Raw genomic sequence first — 21054 nt, forward strand, 5'->3', positions numbered from 1 at the left:
ACCTATTATTCATTTATATATCTAAGTTAGCAAGCAATATCAAACACCTGCCATGTTTCAAGCATTTGGCTCTGAACTAGTGAAGAACAAAAATATAAGGCCCAGCCTTGTCTTTTAAAAATGTTACCATGGAGTGTTTGATACAGGCAAAGAATTCAGTAAAGCCCAGTGTGAAATTTTTCATAATAAAGATAGGCAAAAGGAGTTATAGGATTATAAAGGTAGATCAAATAGGAGGCGCATCTAACCAACCATGGTACTTAGGTGAAGAATAAAAATAATGCTTAACATAAATCTGGGGAGAAAAGGAGGACTTTTACAGATACTATTAATATGTCTCTCAGGAGGAAAGAAGTAGATTCTATGAAAAGCAAATAATTCTTGAACATTTCCCAGTTCATAAATGAGACTCAAAATACCACCAAAATTATCTATCTTTATTTAAAATTCAGAATACAAAGTTCAAAAAAATTACCAAATACCTAGATTTTTATAACCTAAAGACCTAAATGCGTATGGTGAGACTACGACTGAAGTATGTCAGAAATCACTGGTCTTATCATTACATATCTTTCTCTTTTTTCAAGATTTTATTTATTTATTTGTCGGGGGGGTGCATACAAGCAGGGGGAGTGGCAGGCAGAGGGAGAAGCAGGCTCCCCACTGAGCAAGGAACACAATGCGGGACTTGATCCCAGAACCCCTGGATCATGACCTGAGCTGAAGGCAGATGCTTAACCAACTGAGCCACCCAGGCATCCCTATTTATTTATCAGTGAGAGAGAGAATGAGCCATATCTTTCAATAAAGTCATTCTTTAAAGCAAAATTTTGTGCCATGTTGAGTCTTTTCTCTCTACATTAAGGACAAATGAGTAGTTTGATCTTTTTGCTTAGTTATGTTTAGTTTTTCTTTTTGCCAGAATTTCATATGCCTTTCTAGTCCCTTGCTTTCAAGCTGAGTAGTCACATTTTACACATCAAACTAAACATTCTTCTGATTTTATTGGAAACCTAGATATGCAATATTAAGAATTAGCATATAAGATAAAATTAAATATACCATGAAGAAAGCAATGAGCACTCTTATGTAAAGCAAAGCCAACAGTTTCCATTTTCATTTCTTACTATTCTTCAGAAGTATCAGGAATTTCTGCCATGTGAAATGTCATCTTCCATCTATAAAACGATGTCGAGCCTCTTTCCTTTCAAAAGTCTTTCTACCTTTCCAATCATAGAAAGAACATAGTAGGGACATGTGTTCACTCTAAAACATAATTAGAAGTAAATAATTGCATAATTATAATGTGAGATCAGGGGAGATATATTTATAGGTATTTAAAACAGAAAATAGGGGCACCTGGGAGACTTAGTCGGTTAAGCATCTGCCTTCAGCTCAGGTCATGATCTCAAGGTGCTGGGATGGAGCCCCACATAGGGCTCCTCGCGCAGCAGGGAGTATGCTTGGCCCTCTGCCCCCCCAGATAAATAAATAAAATTGTTAATATAAAAACAGAAAATAATGTGTCTGGATGTTATTCTTGTTGTTTTTGTTAGGTCAAACCCCAATACTCTAAAGGATTTTATCCCCCAAAGTAAAAGTTTTTTTTGTGATACAATCATCTGTGAAGTAATGTATGAAAGTTATGGAAAGAGAATGATAAAACTGACTATAAGAAGAGCGATAGAGTAAGTATTCACAAACTTTGAAGACAACACATATCTACATCTGAATATGAGGTCAGGATTTTGCTAGTAGGACAAATTCCAGTAACAATATCCTATAATCATTGCTTGTTCCTGACAATTCATATCTGTTGATAAAAGTGTATGTTTACCATTTTCTTCATAATTTTGTTCCTGATCCACGGCCCCCAAATTCCTTTATTTGGTAATTTAAAAAATATAGCCATCCTTTTGATCAGAAATTTTGCAGAGCTATGTGGATACATGTTATATAAAAAAGAAATACTGTTATACTGAATTTTTAGGGCTTTGATAAGTGGTATTCTCTCTTTTTCCTTAAACAACAAAGAACACAGCTTTAAAAAACTCATATGAAGAGCATACTGAAATTTATACAAGACCAAAAAATTGCTAGAACTGATACAGGAATTCAGCAAAGTTGCAGGATATAAAATCAACGCACAGAAGTCAGTTGCATTTCTATACACTAACAATGAAACAGCAGAAAGAGAAATCAAGGAATCAATCCCATTTACAATTGCACCAAAATCCTTAAGATACCTAGGAATAAACATAATCAAAGAAGTAAAAGATCTGTACTTTGAACACTATAAACACAAAAGAATTTGAGGAAAACACAAAGAAATGAAAAAACATCCCATGCTCAGGGATTAGAAGAGCAAATATTGTTAAAAAGTCTATACTAGGGGCGCCTGGGTGGCTCAGTCATTAAGCGTCTGCCTTTGGCTCAGGTCATGATTCCAAGGTCCTGGGATTGAGCCCCGCATCAGGCTACCTGCTCAGCAGAAGCCTGCTTCTCCCTCTTCCACTCCCCCTGCTTGTGTTCCCTCTCTCTCTGTGTCTCTCTCTGTCAAATAAATAAATAAAATCTTAAAAAAAACAAAAGTCTTTACTACTCAAAGCAATCTACACATTCAATGCAATCCTTATCAAAATACCATCAGCATTTTTCACAAAGCTGGAACAAACTATCCTTAAATTTGTATGGAACTATAAACCACCATGATTAGCCAAAATAATGTTGAAAAAGAAAACCAAAGTTGGAGGCATCACAATTCCAGGCTTCAAGGTGTATTACAACGCTGTAATCATCAAGACAGTATGGTACTGGCACAAAAACAGACACATAGATCCATGGAACAAAATAGAAAACCCAGAAATGGACCCTCAACTCTATGGTCAACTAATCTTCAACAAAGCAGGAAAGAATATCCAATGGAAAAAAGACAGTCTCTTCAACAAATGGTGTTGGGAAAATTGAGCCACCACACACAGAAGAATGAAATCGGACCACTTTCTTACGCCAAACACAAAAATAAACTCAAAATGGATGAAGGACCTAAATGTGAGATAATAATCCATCAAAATCCTAGAGGAGCACACAGGCAGCAACCTCTTTGACCTTGGCGCCAGCAACTTCTTACTAGACACGTCTCTAGAGGCAAGGGAAACAAAAGCAAAAATGAAGTATTGGAACTTCATCAGGATAAAAGGCTTTTGCACAGCAAAGGAAAAGATCAACAAAACTAAAAGGCAACCTATGGAATGGAAGAAGATATTCACAAATGGCATATCTGATAAAGGGCTAGTATTCAAAATCAATAAAGAACTTATCAAACTCAACACTCAAAAAACAAAAAGAATCCAACCAAGAAATGGACAGAAGACAATGAATAGACATTTCTCCAAAGAAGGCATACAAATGGCTAACAGACACATGAAAAAATGCTCAACAGCACTCAGCATCAGGGAAATACAAATCAAAATCACAATGAGATACCACCTCACATCGTTCAGAATGGTTAAAATTAACAAGTCAGGAAACAACAGATGTTGGCAAGGATGCAGAGAAAGGGGAACCCTCTTACTCTGTTGGTGGGAATGCAAACCTACAGCCAATCTGGGAAACAGTATGGAGTTTCCTGAAAAAGGTAAAAATAGAACTGCCCTACCACCCAGCAATTGCACTACTAGGTATTTATCCAAAGGGTACCAACATAGTGATTCAAAGAGGCATATGCACCCCAACATTTATAGCAGCAAGTCCACAATAGCCAAAATGTGGAAAGAGCCTAGATGTCCATCGACAGATGAATAGATAAAGAAGAAGTAATATATATATAATGGAATATTACCCAGTCATCAAAAAGAATGAAATCTTGTCATTTGCAATAACATGGATGGAACTAGAAGGCATTAAGCTAAGCGAAATAAGTGAGTCAGAGAAAGACAAATACCATATGATTTCACTTATATATGGAATTTAAGAAATGAAACAGATGAACATAGGAGAAGGGAAAGAGAGGGAGGCAAATCATAAGAGACTCTTTTCTATAGGAAATAAACTGAGGGCTGCTGGAGGGGTGGTTGGTGTGGGGGATGGGGTAATCAGGTGATGGGCATTAAGGAGGACCCTGATGTAATGAACACTGGGTGTTATATGCAGCTAATGAATCACTAAATTCTGCCCCTGAAATTAATAACACATTATACGTTAACTAAATTGAATTTAAATAAAAAATTTAAAAAAACAACAACACTGATTCATATACCCTGACTCATATAACTTAGAAGAGCTTTGCATATGATTTTGTGGTTGAGGGATAATTTATATTTTATAATTTAAGGATATTTATCAATTACTTCATTATATCATTATTAACTGTTTACTTTCCTACCTTTTCTAAAATATTTTGAGGTAGATCACTTTAATAGTTATTAATCTACCATTTTCTGGTACAGCCATTTTTTACACTTACATTGTTTCTTTCCAAGAGAATATTTCAATCTCACAAAAATAATCAAATGTTTTTGTTGATATGGACAAATACAAATCCATGAGAAATTAATTGTAATACCTGAGGATATAACATAAATTTACTAATATATATGGATTTTAGCATCTCAATAAAATAGCATTTGTTACACCATTAATCTAATATACTCAAATACATACATATGTATTTGTACAAAAAACACAGACATAGGGCGCCTGGTTGGCTCAGTCGTTAAGCGTCTGTCTTCGGCTCAGGTCATGGTCCTAGGGTCCCGGGATCAAGCCCCACATCAGGCTCCCTGCTCCGCAGGAAGCCTGCTTCTCCATCTCCCACTCCCCCTGCTTGGTTCCCTCTCTTGCTGTGTCTCTCTGTCAAATAAATAAATAAAATCTTCAAAAAACAAATAAACAAACAAAAAACACAGACATACTTTTTGTTATATTTCTTGAGAACAGGAGCTAGGTACCGATTTTATGAATTTGAATAAAATTGTTTCAAAAGCTAATGGTAGAAAGAGATATTTCATCAACTTAAAATTAAACTATTACAAGAAGTATACTATAATAAAGTATAAATAAATAAATAAAGTATAATGGTAATATTTGAAAGATGAGTAGAAATAATACAAATGTTTGGTTTGTGTATACATGTGTCCACGGGAAGGATGTATATTTAGTTTCTTAGTCCATCTCATTTTTTCTTCAATATGGGTAGGCTAAGACCTTTCCAAACATTTAAATTCTATTTACTTTTTGATTACCCATTTTGTCTTTAAGTCATTTCTCTCTTATCATATTTTACTATAAGCATTCAGGAGAAGCCAAGCTGGTTTGTCAACACTTTGCTAAGTAATTTCTTTAGCCAAATATCCAATTTTATTGTTCACAATTTCAGCCTTCCACAAAACACTAGGATACAAACAATTCAGCCAAGCTCTTTGCCACTTTACAGCAAAAAATCACCTTTCCTTCAGTTTCCAATAACATGTTCCTCGTTTCCATCTGAGACCTCATCAGAATGACCTTTACCATCTATATTTCTACCAACTTTCTATTTATGACTGCTTATGTATTGTCTAAGAAGGTTGAAGCTTTTTCTAAAAGTCTCCTCTTCTCCTTTTGAGCCTCCATGAAAATCACCCTCAATAGTACATTCATTGGCAATGTGTTTCCTAGCATGAACCATGAAACTTTTCCCGACCCTGCCCATTAACCAGTTCCAAAGTTACTTCTACATTTTTAGCAGCACCCACTCTTGGTACCAAATTTATGTTTTAGTTTGAACTACTATAAGAAAGTACCACAGGCTGGGTAACTTATCAACAACAGAAATGTATTTCTCATAGACTGGAAGCTGGAAGTCAAGATCATGGGACCGGCATGGTTGAGTGAGAGCCCTCTTATGAGTTGCAGACTTCCCATTGTATCCTCACATGGAGGAAGAGGCTAAGAATCTTTCTGGACCTCCTTTTACAAGAAACCGGTTCCATTAATGAAGGCTCTGCACCCATTACTTAATCACTTCCCAAAACTTCCACCTCCTAATATCATTATCTTTGGGCGTTATGAAGATAACGACACATTCACATTGGAGGGACACATTCAGACCATAACAATAAGGGTACTAAATAAAGGGATCCCAAGGTAATTTATTAGCATATTATTTTAATAATTGGTTATTTTAACTGAAGACTTTTCATGTTTAGTCTTAATAATTTTGAAATGGAATAATTTGGACCATTATTTCCAAAAATATTTAACATAAAATAGTAGACAGGACTAAAGTCAGATAAATTGATTGCAAGTCAATTTACATGATTGATTAGCAATAAGTGAATCCCTTAAACTATGCGTCTGTGTTTCTTCAACAATGATTTGGTAATACCATTTCACTCAATGTGGTATTATCAATAGAAACAGAAGATTCAGGGAGAAAGCATTTTGAAAAACCAGACCAAAAAACATACAAATATCCAAAAATACTTTGTTGAAGGACAACCCTGGATTAGAAATAACCTAATGATGATGTCTCAACTAGACTATTATATGTGAAAAACTAACTTCCTTTCTTAGCTCACATGATAGGTAATCCTAGGCTGTATTATCAAGAGAGAGTAATTGGATAGTATCTTAGTCCGCTCAGGCTGCCATAACAAAATACCATAAACTAGGTGATATAAATATCAGAAATTCATTTCTCACAGTTCTGGAGGCTGGGAAGACCAAGATCAAGGTGCTGAAATGTTTAGTTTCTGGTGAGAACTCTCTTTCTGTTTTGTAGGCTGCTGTTTTCTGATACTATCCTCACATAAGGATGAGAAACTCTGATATCTCTTCTTATAAGGGGACTGATCTCATCATGAAAGTCCCACTCTCATGAACTCATTTAAACTTACCTTCCAGGGGCAACTGGGTGGCTCAGTCATTAAGCGTCTGCTTTCAGCTCAGGTAATGATCCCAGGGTCCTGAGATAGAGCCCGGCATCAGGCTCCCTCCGCCATGGGAGGCCTGCTTCTCCCCCTCCCACTCCCCCTGCTTGTGTTCCCTCTCTCGCTGTGTCTCTGTCAAATAAATAAAATCTTAAATTAATTAATTAATTAATTAATTAATTTAATTAAATAAACTTACCTCCCAAAAGTCCCATCTCTAAATACCATCACGATGTGGGGTTAGGGCTTCAACATGTTCACTTGGGGGAGGACAAAATTCAGTCCTTAGCAAGTAGGTTGATCTTATTATCAATTATTTGTGTGTGTGTGTGTGTGTGTGTGTGTGTGTGTGTGTGTGTGTGTGTGGTGTTGTGTTGAGGGAGGTACCTTTTTGTTTGTATGTGTGTTTGTCTCTTGCACTTAGACTGTTTCCCAAGAAAATTCACTGAACCAAAATCTGGTCTTCCCTGCAAGTATAATATAAAATTACATACCTTCTTAAATTGTATCTAAAAGTTTCCTCCTCCCACCATATCTCAGTAAATGTAAGTTTTCTTGGTTATTTTATTTAATTGTACTCTAATATTATTTTTCTAGACAGAAATTGACAACTCTCTAAAATATGCAATTATCACTTTAATTTTAACAAAATTTCTATGCTATTATGGAATGATGAACAGAATTATAATTATGTAAAATAGGGATTTTTTTAAAGTTAAGCACATTGATTCTATTAACTTATGTCAAAACATTTCTAACTAGTTTTAAGAGGGACTATTTCTTTTTCTTTCTTTTTAATCTCAAAGTCACAAAAATTCTATTGTAATTTCAGTAGTTGTTATTAATTAAATTCCAATCAAATGTTGTTTATCTTATTCACTTGGCACTATACTCATACCCATAGAATTGCAAAGCCACCCTTCTGCTCATAGTATACTCACACACATACACATGTATGTATATATAATAAAAACAAAGTGATATAATGCAAGCAGTATAGATAGAATTGAGAATTATTGATTATTGCTTGTTTGATTAACATGAAAAGATGAAATAGAGATAATTTCTAATGTAATGAAATGTGAGTAATGAATCTTAATTATTTTTATAATGTATATTCCCTTCCCCTTAATTGTACAGAGAGAGCAATTTAGATAAAAAGAATGGAATTTGCTTCAGATTGTTTCTTATTGAATAGTGATTCTTTTTTAATTTTATTTTTAAGTGATCTCTACACCCAACATAGGGCTTGAACTCACAACCCTGAGGTCAAGAGTCTCACGTTCTTCCAACTGAGCCAGCCTGATACCCCTTGAATGGTGATTCTTAAACTAAAGTCAAAAGATCCTTGGTTTGTTGAGAATTTATTTTAAGATATTAAGCTTATTTTAATATTTGTTAAAATTTAATGACGCCTCGGTGGCTCAGTTGGTTAAGCGACTGCCTTCGGCTCAGGTCATAATCCTGGAGTCCCGGGATCGAGTCCCGCATCGGGCTCCCTGCTCAGCAGGGAGTCTGCTTCTCCCTCTGACCCTCTTCCCTCTAGTGCTCTCTATCTCTCATTCTCTCTCTCTCTCAAATAAATAAATAAAATCTTTAAAAAAATTTAATGAAAATTTTAAAGAAGATATATAACATATTCGTATAAGATGAATGGTTACCTATAGCTGTTTTCTCACAATTTCAGCACTTGATTTATACAATCACCTTGATGTCATACAGTGCTATTTTAACTACCATTAGCAATTGAGAAAAAATAATAATAATGAAAGAAGGAACTGGACAGTGAAGGATTTACATCATGCTTGGGCTGACACAGACCTGCTTTGGAATGCATTCAGGCTCTGTCTCTCCACATTACTGTTTCCTGGAAAACTAAAGAGCTTAAGATCTTCCACTATGGGAGTGAAGGGGATGGAAATGGGCACTGTACCTCTGTTGAGGAAGCTGAGAGTTAACTTATAGACATTTTCCCTGTATGATAGCACAATATAAAAGATTGTCAGGATATTGAGAATGGGGAATTTTGTGTCAAGTTGATCAATACACATCTGTGGCCATCTTAGTGTCTTGTGTAGATAAAGAACTTTTTTTAAATTTTTTGTTTTTGTTTTGTTCTGTTCTGTTTTGTTTTGTTTTGTTTTAATGGATGATATCTGGGCTCCCAACATAGTAAGGTAATGATGTCATACTTAGTATATCTTGTGACTTCTATCTTTCTACAACACTAAGTAAATGTGCTATGATATCATTGGTATCAATTGGTAACCTGCTCAAACTTGCAACCATAGCTATGTTGCCACTTAGAGGTTTTAGGTTTTGAAGAATATAGTAATAGGGGAGAGAATGTGAAGTTCTGAGAAGGTGATGCTAAGAGGCTGTTTTTTGTTGTTGTTGTTGTTGTTGTTTTAACTCATGGTTTTACCCACAGCTTTACTGACAAGATGCTCTGTAACAAATAACCAGTGTTATATCTTACCAATGGAATATGAATGACATGGATTTCTCCACTAGAGAATGGCTGAAATGATCTAAAGCAAAATGAGGAAGCAATCAGCTGGTAAAATTATTTGATTACATCTTAAAACTTCCTTTTGTGAAACTGAAACCCTTGGAGGAGAGGGAAATAACAGCTAATTAAACAACTGGCTCTTTTCAGGTGTTTTAAATGAAAATAGATCCAAATTCTAAACCAAAAGCCATGTTGTAGATGTGAGAAAACACTGTGCTTCATCCTGATGTTCTTCTATTTAATTGCTGGTTCATAAATGAATCAGTCAGGGACAAATGTGATGGGCAGATAATTCTGGAAAGCAGAGGCTGTAGTATAAAAGAGGTCAGTCATTTTGCTGAAAAATCTTTTGGTAAAGATGCCTAGGGAATTCCTACTTTCCTGTATTTCTAGGTCAGTTGACTTAAGGCAATTAATTTATTTCTGGACACTGAAGAATGAAAAGGAATGTCTTCTATGAATATTAGTCCACAGCATTCTGTAGTGGTTGGTGTTTTTCAACTACCAATAGAGTAATAGCCATGCCTATTTAGGGAGGATTGGAGAGAAAAAATTCTATGTAAAGAAAGGAAACTTGAATTACTCTCACAGTCTGTGAAATGGAATACCTCCACAGAACCATAGAAATATCAATGGCAACAGCATCCCAGAAACCAGTTTCTTCATAAAATATGTCTCAGACCCAAACTATGGCAGATATTCAGAATAAGACATGCCTTCCATCATGTGCTCCACATATAATTCTCCTATTGAGAAGGCAGGAGAGTTGATGAAATGCCATGACAGATTTACTCTAGCATAGGTTTTACTGAAATAAAGCTCCAGAGTCTCCAGAAGAAAGCAAAAAGCCAGAGGAATGAAAAGAGAGAAAGATAAGTAAAGAAACAGGGAATCAGATACAATTATTTAAATGGCTATTAAAAGATGAAGTAAATTTATAGGATCCCTATGAAAAAGTTAAGTAGTGCACTGGCTGGGACAAAGGAAGCCTGCTTCAGCGTCAACAGCAACCTCTCCTCAGGAAGCCTGTTAAATTCCCTTGTCCCAGGTCAGGTAACTATAAATCTAATCAAGTCCATAGGGAAGAGACACAAAACAGCCTGACACAGGCTATTGAGATTGTTTCAGCCGCTAAGGCGGTTGAAAACAAAGTCATTACATGTGTTTGTCCAACCACCAGTAGTGGGGTGTCTGAGGCTATACGTGCTATGGTGAAAGTTGAAAGTCCTAAGAAAAATGAACAAAATTTATGAGATTATGGAATGTCATTTCACAGTGTAGTGTAATATCCCTAGGCAGCATGAAGGGCTGAAAGTAAAGCTTGGGAGTTAGGCAAGGCCTTGAGAAATTTGCAGATAGGAAAATAACAATGTAAGAGATATTCGGTTTTGGTATCACCTTTACTTGAATGTTTAAGTGGAATAGATGGGATGCACGTGAGGGTAGTCTTACCAATACCAGCTCATACGTAAATGGTGGGCAAGTGCAACCTTCTCCAGATTTTAACTGGACAAGCTAAATGGGAGGCCTCAGAATTGCCCAAATATTAAGCAATATTAGGTTCAGAGAAGACAACAGAAAAAAATCAGCCTTGATTAGAAAAGCAGAAGCTGGGGTGATAGTCCATGCTTCTTTCTGTAGCAGTCCAGGCTGGCTCAGGAGAGATTTAGAATGCTCTTATAGGCTGATTGTTGCCTATTACGGGCTTGAAAATATGTCCCCTCTCCCCCAAGTCAAGGAGAAAAATATCACTGTACTTTTCAGATAAAATGCATGCGTATAATATTTCTATTGTCATTGTAACAATTTAAACATTTTGAATACTTGATTACAGAAATCATTTGTTGCTGATACTTCTTAATTTTTAATTAAATGATCCTATTTATACATTTTTGTGGGGGTTTTTTTTGCTGTGGAATTCCAGAACTTGTGTGATCAATTTGATTACTCAGTTACTCTTTCTCAGTCAGTGATGGTAATGTGCATGCCTTGAAGGTGGTTCTACATTGACCAAGCCGTGAACCACAGTGCAGGAACAGAAGACAAACTATCTGGGTGATTATGTATCCTCACCATTATGAAAAAAATATAATAGGTGATTCTGTTACAAAGCTCATTAAGCAACTGAAGAAATTAATCTAAATCCTGATTTTCAGCTGACTTATATCTGTGCAAATTGCTGTGGGTCATTATCGGAAGGCTGTAACTTTTGTTCTCTAAGTCAGATTTTCAAAATGACTCATTCTTGATACTGCTTTGGACAAAAAATTTATTCTTTAAAAAACTCATATGTCAGTGTTGCTCGTAGTTATAAGAAAATTTATTGAGTCATGGAAACTTTAAGAAATTGGGTGTCAAGCTTCTGCACATTGTTTCAATCATTTCATTAAAAAAACATAGGAAGGTTAAGAAAATTACTGTGTGTAATATCATTATGCTTTATATAAAGGACTTGAGGTAGTTATCCTCATTTACCTCTTTAGCTAACCTGCTACAGCAAAATGATACAATAAGCAAGACAGCCCACCAAAAACCATGGCTCCAGCAGATAGTACTAAAAAGGATAAAAGAGGGGCGCCCAAGTGGCACCGTCAGTTGAGCGTCTGACTCTTGGTTTCAGTTCAGGTCATGATCTCAGGGTTATGAGATGGAGCCCCTGTCAGGCTCCATGCTTAGGAGGGAGTCTGCCTGAGATTCTCTCTCTCCCTCTCCCGCTGCCCCTCACTGCCCAACCCCCTGCTCAAGTGCTCTCTCTCTAAAATAAATAAATAAATCTTAAAAAAATAAATAAAAAAGACAAAGGCAATTATGTAAATCTATATTTTACAAAAGCAATTATGTAATTATGTAAATCTATTTATTTATATATATTTAAGCTATATATCCTAAAATAAGAACCTGTCCACATACACCCAAACATCTTACATGGCCATTTTGTGATGGTTTTTCTTTTTAAATATGACCCCGCCTTTCATTTTAGATTGATTTGATCTGTATAATGTTCCTAGTGAATACAGAAAAGGGATATGATTGAGCAAAACACACTGATACTTATTCAGGATGTGAAAACCACATCCCATGAGAGTTGATGGCTCAGATTATATTGATTAAAATATCTTGTACATATTTCCCTAGTATCTCAAAAATGTAATCATGGGTCCAATAGGACTAAAATAATAAATTCTTTCATGATTTCTCCTCTTCTGCATTGCATATTTTAATAACATTTAGTTGAAATGGAGGTTCAAGGCTGGCAGTTTCACACAGACATTTTAGTCATCATTTTCTAAAGGGATATACCAACATGACTGATCTTTGAAATTAAAGGTAAAATTGGTTAGTATAGCACATTCACAGTTCAGGTATAAGCAGGCAGTGAGGTTTGGATATTCCTGGCAAACTAAATGGACAGGTCACCAAATATGATTTATATCAAGGCTAAGAAATTTACTGAAATCCAGGTATATTGTGAATCTGAAAAAATTTTGACTGACAGAGGGAAAGAAGATGCTGAGTTCATTATGATGTTTGTTGTTCAGACTGTAGATTGTTCCACTCCACTGGACTCATGGAGTCCACATTAATCTCACATTTAATCTCACATTAAAAAGTCCTGATTTTTTTTTTCAAAAAAGAAAATTTCTTCATGATTACTTGTCTCTACAAGCTGCTGGGGGCCCTTGTGAAATGTATTCGTGGAAGGAAGAAATAGAAATAAGTAGACCAACAATGAAGAGACACAGATTTAATGCAATTTTACTCTGAGTTTGACCTATGACTAAATAGATATCAACTGTGAAATCAAAAGAACAAAATATTTCAAATCAGAATCCATACATAAGGCATTTTAAACCTTTATAATGGCTTAAACTTTTCTAGTATTCTTAATTATGGGTAATGTTTGCTGCTAATGTTTCTTAAGGTTTAAAAATATAATCCCTTTTATATATATTTGATATAGAACTTCCTGAAATTCTGCAGACTGGGAGCATAGAAGAAAAAAAAAGAACAAAGTATAGAGAAATATTTCAGAAATAATGTATAAGGAGGCAAATATCATTCTTTTTTTTAATAATCAAAGGGAAAATAAGAATGATCTTAATTTGATAAATAAGTAATAAATAGATAAACAAATGGAAGAAAATAGCTTTGGCATCTTAGACCCTCAGAAGCTTGTGGTTCAACAGATGAGATGCTTATTGGATAAGGTTGTCCTTAACTCATGCCTTTTGGAGTAGCAATCAATGACTGACAGGAGAAGCCATGCTCATGAGTACATGTAAGATGACCCAGAAATATTTAGAAGGATTATTTTGAGAGACTGCAGTTCTTATATCTGAGGATATAGGAATGAGGCCGTGACATCTTGCTTAATCCTATTTTGAAAACCTATCTCTAAACATGGGTCGAAAGGCTTGAGAAAACTAGATTGTGCTTAATCATTGTGGGAGGAAAAAAAAATTTCCTCTCCTGGCTCTACAGAAAATCTCACATTAAAAAGTCCTGATTTTTTTTTTCAAAAAAGAAAATTTCTTCATGATTACTTGTCTCTACAAGCTGCTGGGGAAGATAATGGCTGGCCCATTCAATCCCTCATTAGTCTTCACCATCTTAATTTAACTATCCCTAAATAGATTGGTTGGGCATATTGCAAGGCATTTAGAAACCTGCTTTAGAAACAGTTTTAGAAAAGTTTTACACATACTTAGGCCTCATTAATAAACAACATTTCTCCCTACAGGTTGTCACCCACAATTAAAGAAAAACTAGAAATTAATGGAAAGGCTAACTGTAATGCAAAATAGCTGAACCTGAATCTTTTACAAAGGTAAGGATAGATTATGATTAATTTACCTGCTTTATTCTTTTTTTACCTCACGGCAGTACTTACTGTCTGTCAGAGTCTCGCTGTTCTTCTGATTTTAGAGGTGTGGGGTCTTGGTTTGTTTTTTTGGAAACCCTGGAGCACTCAGCATGCTACTGGGGCCTCAAGCTCTTATCATCACAAGCAAAACTGTCAGTTCTGAAACACTGCTGAGAAGGAGACTCTCAGGCAAAGAGAAATGCAAAACAAGCACTTCACAGGGTTGTGGGGCAGGTACTGCTGGAAAACTTATTAATGAAGGATTACATGTATAAAAATAATGCTCTGAGTCCTTAAAGTTTACTTATCACTCAAAAATATAGGCTTAGAAGTAATCATGTTGGTACAGTTTGAGAAATTATTGAAGAGTGTTTTGTGTTAGCTCAGCTAACATTCTTACTTTGTTCCTCTTCCCCTAATTATGTAAAAATAATGGAAGCAAATAGGATGCACATATTTTTAGTACTTCTAGGTATTTTTGCATATGTGGGCATTGTGATAAATATTTTTTGGGATAACTACTTTTTAATGTGAAGCTGAAACTTAATTCATTTGGACAGAAAATAAATATGAAAATAACAAGAGTTATTACAGAAAATAACTTGAGAAATCTAAAATAGACTCTAACATATGATTTAATTTTTTGGTGCTTTTCTCTTACTCATTTTTAATAGCAGGGCAAAAGTACAAGTTAACACTAAGGATTTTGATGACTCACATGTGCAGAATCTTTGATGTTGAGCTTATTTTTTGATGTTTCATGCTTATTTTTGTACATGAACTCATTTTTTCTAATAGCTTTAGTTATCAGCTGGTAAGGTGGAAAAACAGAAATCCAGAAACCGGAACTGAGTTTCACCATTCTTTGGTCTTTTTTGTGGAAAGGTGTCTGTTGTATAAAGTAGGAGGAGGCAGAAAGCCCAAAGGTAAAAAAGATTTGGAACGTGACATGGCAAAACCACCTCGCCCCTTTTCCCTCACCACTATTGGATACTTTCTCACCAGATGTGCCTGACTTGTGTGTATAGCTACTCTGGGCACTGAAGTTCTCCTAAAATTGTAATTGTCCATCCCTGAGAGTGTAGTGAACAGAGCGGTTAGCAAGAACACTCACTGGTGGTAGATCCGCCTGTAATTTTTCACCTGTTACTCATCCCATCCTAGCATCACTGTGTTGGAACCCTGGCCAATCTTATGTTCCTGGACTGGTGCTGCTATTTGTCCTTTTTGAGATGTTAGTAGGAAGGCAAACACTTTTCTATAAACTCTCCCCCAAAGAAGCATCCAACCCTTCTTTAATCTGGACTGGAAAGTTCTCCTCATTTAACATTCTTTCATTTTCCATGGATTCTTTACATTTTTTAAATTTTGTTTGAACGTCCACGTATTTTCCTCTTGTGTGGAATATCTTGGTTTGTGTTGGGATGAAAGTAAGTATTGCTTGCTATCAATTAACCTTCTTACTGATCCATCCTTTTTATGTATGAAACGTATAAATTTAAAAGCTGTTTTTGGACATTTAAAACAATTTCATATCATGATTATTTTCTTATACAATTAAATATTCTGTGATAATATCATTTTAATGTCTTATAATATCCCATCTTTTGTGATATGACTTGGCTTTGGTAATCTTTTCAAGGTCTCATGAAAATAAAAGTGGAGAGAACAGCTTTGCATAAACAACATTACTTTGAGTCTCTCATTATTTGAATCTATATCATTTTTCAATGATACATCTCCCCTAGACAAAGATTGAAATTAAAATTAGAAGCCTAGCTTACTTAAGAAGTACAGACACATGAGTCAAATCCAGATCTGTCCTCAGAATATTAAATTAGAATTATTTCAGCTCCTCCAGGACAGTTACTCCAAATTGCTATCGTACTTGGATAGATAATCTTGATCACATTACAATGATGGTACTTTTTTTTCCTATTACTGAATTTGCTTATCTCAAGTATATAACAGTCTGGAGGGAAACTTTTCACAATAGTCTGTTCTCTCCTGAGTAAAGAAACCATATTTTATTAGTCTAAGTATCATCAGAGACTAGAACATCATAGGCATGTACTTTGTATTTGAAGAATGAATGAAACTGGCTCCCACTTCTAACACATTATGGAAATCAAAACTGTTCATTTAAACTTGGTAGTGTCAATTTCATTACATGAAATACTATGAAGCTTTTTTCCAAATGTGTTATATTAGTCAGGGCCTACCAGAATCATAAAGATACATTCATATGGAATTAATTTATCTAATTAGGTTATTATTAAATATTTAATTAAGTTACCTGTTATTATTAGTTAAATATCTAAAGATAATTTAAAGACGATATTATTTACAGAGTTGTGGAAAGGGTTAAGGGAACAAACAAAAGATATTTAGTAAACCGAAGACTAGCTATAGCCAGAAGCCATTTCCTTCCCCAGGCCCAAAGGATAAAAGGGATAATAGGAAAATGGTGTCTCTGAATCCAAGGTAGCTGGAACCATGAGAGGGATCACAGCAAATCCATCACCAGCAGCTCAAAGTGAAGAAATATCCTTATATCTTCCCCGCCCCTGTCATCCAGTCTTCTGCTATTGAATCTTTTGCTAATTCAACCAGAAACTAAGGGGAAATGGTACCCAGAAATGCAATCTATTAAGATCAACTTCCTGTGTTGCAGAATAATGAAGAGAAGCCAAAAATTGATTGTAAATTAAGTAGAAAAAGATCATACTTGTTATGGAAGAGATAAATCTTAGTTATGAAGAATTATATTGTCATTAAAAATCTGATATAAAATTGTATGTGTGCTTGTATGTAAATATATATATATACATTGAGAAGAGATTGAAAACAGATGCAAATAAACCAGGAGGCTAACAGCACAGCAGTGTTCTTGATATTTTTTCACATTTAAAAAATACTTTTTAGAATGATTTAAATTTATATTTATTATTGTCACTATCATTATTATTAGGATGGCAATGATAATAGCAGCTCTTTAATTTTAATGAATACCTTAAGTATTTACTTCTATGATTAGCAATCACCCTATATTTCTATTTTGACCGCTTGTTTACAGAAACAGTACAAACTGATAATTTTAACTTTGTTGAAAATTTAAATTATTAACCTTCACTAACTTTCTTGCATATCTTAATTGTTTTTTAAGTTTTTCCTTAAGTTTACATTACAAGGATTATACAACAAATAATCATGAGCCACCTTAAGTTTTATGTCTTTTAAATTCATGGAATAGTGTCTTGATTTAAAATGACTTGTGTATACCTCACAAGGAAACAACAGGAAAATTATTTTTTAGTATCATTAACATAACAAGACACAATGATAATGTCATGCATAGTTTACTTATATAGTCCTCAAGTCACTTTATAAAATTAACAGGATATTTCAGAAAAATGTATCAATCCTAACAATATATCACTTTGCAATATTGATTTATTGATCTGAAAAAAGAAAAAAGCCAGTTATTTTACCAGCAAAATGAGTTCATTTTGGAATAGCAGAGGATTTGTAATTTGGATAAGCAAACTATGGTGAACCATAGGCAAATCCAGAGAACAAAGGAGAGGAGCTTACTTTTATAGAGGAAAGGAGGAAAAGGGAGGGGGTTGTTTCACTGAGTTCTCGTTGACTGGACTGGTGCTTGAGCAAAGAGAAATTCTTCCTTCCTCCGGCTGGGGTGTGCAAAGTAAGCTTCTTCCTACTGGGTAATGCAAGGTATGCTTCTTAAGGCAAGTGGTAATATGTGAATGCTCCCTCTCTGGGCTTCCCAACTCCACTTTAAGTGAGATTGTCTTTATTTATTTTCATAGGTTCAACAAGTAGTAAATCCCAAAAGGTTTGTTATGAATTCATAAACCATGAGGCAATAGTAAATTCTTAACTTCTTTTCCCCTAGAAATAGTTGGTGGCATTATTATCAGAGTCCATATTACAATTCAAATATCACATCCTCAAAAAGAAATCTTATTACGTCCCTTAAATATTTTTGGAAGTTAAGGGTTCTCTATCATTCCTATGTTTACTCCCTGTAAACTTGATTTTTTTTTTAATTATACATGTTCTACTATAATGTAAAGAGTTATACCTTACCTTGTTTGCTCATGAACACTATCCTACGGTACAGTGCCTTCTGCACAATAGGTACTTAATGTTTGGGATGAGTGGATAAATGAATAAATGATATAAACTAAGCTACTGAAGTCTTGATTTAATCATAAGGTAAACTTGATCCAAGTAATTTCATGTAAAGAATTCTGAAGAGTCTAAAATGTATAGAGAAAGGCAAAGAATCTAATAACTAAGACAATTTGTTTAAATGACAAACATTCGAGGGGCGCCTGAGTGACTCAGCTGGTTAAGCGTCTGACTCTTGATTTGGGCGCAGGTTGTGATTTCAGTCCTGAGATCAAGCCCCGCATTGGACTCGTGCTGGGCTGGAGCCTGCTTAAGATTCTCTCTCTCCATCTCTGACTTTAAATCTCATTTTCATTCATTATTTTGCAAATGTTTATTGAGCACTTATCTTACTAAACCACTACTAATCTAGGCACTGAGGATACAACTATTTAAAAAACAAGCAAAGGAAAAAAGTTCCGTTTCCCGCCCAGCCTCTTTCTTTCCGTGCCGATAGCGCTCTCGCAAACGTGGTGAACGTTCCTAAAACCCGCCGGCCTTTCTGCAAGAAGTGTGGCAAGCACCAGCCCCACAAAGTGACACAGTACAAGAAGGGCAAAGATTCTCTTTATGCCCAGGGAAAGCGGCGTTATGACAGGAAGCAGAGTGGCTATGGTGGGCAGACTAAGCCGATTTTCCGGAAAAAGGCTAAAACTACAAAGAAGATTGTGCTGAGGCTTGAATGTGTTGAGCCCAGTTGCAGATCTAAGAGAATGCTGGCTATTAAGAGATGCAAGCATTTTGAACTGGGAAGAGATAAGAGAAAGGGCCAAGTGATCCAGTTCTAAGCTTCATATTTTGTTAATATTACGAAGACAATAAAATCATGAGGTTATGTTCAAAAAAAAAAAAGCAAAGGAAAAAATAGTCCACGTGACGCAGTTATATAATATATATATATTTATTTATAATTTGTAATGATTGAAACAAAACAGAGCTAAAACCGCAGCTTCTGGAAGAACCATTTGTTCTTGCTGTTCTTGTACATCTTGAACTTGACCTCAGCCCCTCTTCAGGCCTTGTATTTAAGAGCAGGGTTTCTAAACACATCATTGTTGCCGACAGGTTTGTCCAAGAGGATATCCACAGGGTACTCTGTGGGCAAGAGGTGATTGTAGTTACAAACTTTCACAAAACATTTGATCTTTGACCTCTTCTTGCCCATGGCAGCTGTCACTTTGCTAGGATACTGGTCAATTCCAGACACCAGAGCATGACTGTAGGGCTGGTTTGAGGTGGCAGTCCTTAGTATTCTTCACAAGGACCACTTCGCCTTGGAAGTAGCTTCTTGCCAGGACCAGCACCACGGTCCCAGTTCTCACAAACTTGCTCTTTTGACACAAACCACCCGAGCCTTATAATATATACTTCCATGGGAAGACAGACAATAAACAATATGAATATTAATTTAAATAAAGCATTATATAGTGACAAGTGCTAGGGGCTAAAGTAGGGAAGCTTAGAAAATATGAATATATGATATTTAATTTGAATGATCAAGAAAGACTTTAAAAAATTACCATTTTAGTAAAATTTTCAAATGTAATTAAAAGGTCAGTCATGTCAATATCCATAGAAAGAACATTCTAGAAAGAAAGAGAGGGGATAAAGACCTTAGGCATGATTTTTTGTTTGTTTTCTGGTGAGTTACAGAGATAGTAAGGAGGCCAGTGTGTCTGGAGCAAAGTAAGAAAGAGGGTGGATGCAGATTATGAGGTCAAGGATGTAATAAAGCAGATAAGAAGGATGGATGAAAGCCTAGAAAGTCTTTAGTTTTACTTTACAGTAGAGTATTTTGAGAAGAGAAACAGTATAATCTGATTTACATTTTACAAGGTTTGTGAATGTTATTTAGTATAGACTGAAGGATTCTCTCAAACTCATCCTCTCACTCCTCTAAATTATCGCCTTATTGGATACTGATCATGTGAATACATTTTGATCATGATGTCCTACAAATATCATAGAAGTAATTTTCTAAATATTATTATCCCCTGCCTTATTTTTGATTAGCCTATTTCCTACTGCTGAAGTGTTCTCTATATATAGAGTTTATTCATTAGGAATCACTTTCTCATTGGAAGACATTGAAACTGAACTCAAACTGTCTTAAGAATAAAAGGGAGTGTGGCTTTATAAACACAACTAGCTTCATGCTTAGATCCTATTTTTCATAAGAAGGTATCAGTGCTTTATCCCTTATCTTTTCTGTAGATTTGTTTGCCTCTGTTTGTTGACTTTACTCTCTAAGAGGTTCTCAATACCTGAGAAAAATGACACCTGTTTGCAACACCAAGAAACATTCCAATGGCTTAATGAATCAGCAGCTTAAAATATCTTTATCAGTGACTATACATCAAACACATTCAGATTTTCTCTTTGGAAATACTTGGTTGATATGGTCACTCCTGAGCCCAAGACTATGGCCAAGAGGATAAGTTATCTACTTAATTGACATGAACTTAGCCCCACAATCTGGGAAAGTCAGATCATTGTGATTTACTGCCGCAAGTCTGAATCACGTATCTTACTCCTGTGGCCTGTGAAGGGCATGCTATTGTGACTTCCAGCCA

The 21054-nt window shown here is 35.3% G+C and overlaps 1 protein-coding gene and 2 pseudogenes across 1 annotated transcript; 1 reads left to right on the forward strand and 2 right to left on the reverse strand.

Annotated features, from left to right (window-relative positions):
• The window catches only part of LOC114223557 (dnaJ homolog subfamily C member 8 pseudogene), a 55770-nt pseudogene extending 48631 nt beyond the window's left edge, over positions 1–7139 (reverse strand).
• Positions 7140–7143: 4 nt separating this feature from the next.
• On the forward strand, positions 7144–19304 carry LOC114223558 (large ribosomal subunit protein eL42-like). Its single transcript, XM_088022883.1, has 3 exons — positions 7144–7150; positions 11452–11478; positions 18899–19304. The coding sequence occupies exons 1-3, from the start codon at positions 7144–7146 to the stop codon at positions 19267–19269; spliced, it is 405 nt and encodes a 134-aa protein (XP_087879009.1). The 3' UTR covers positions 19270–19304.
• A 189-nt stretch (positions 19305–19493) lies between these two features.
• LOC114223559 (large ribosomal subunit protein eL27 pseudogene) overlaps positions 19494–21054 on the reverse strand; it is a 44245-nt pseudogene continuing 42684 nt past the window's right edge.

Source organism: Eumetopias jubatus, unplaced genomic scaffold (assembly GCF_037043125.1).
Source record: "Eumetopias jubatus isolate StellerSeaLion01/CBP00866 unplaced genomic scaffold, mEumJub1_p1.0 scaffold_4, whole genome shotgun sequence".
NCBI lineage: Eukaryota > Metazoa > Chordata > Mammalia > Carnivora > Otariidae > Eumetopias > Eumetopias jubatus.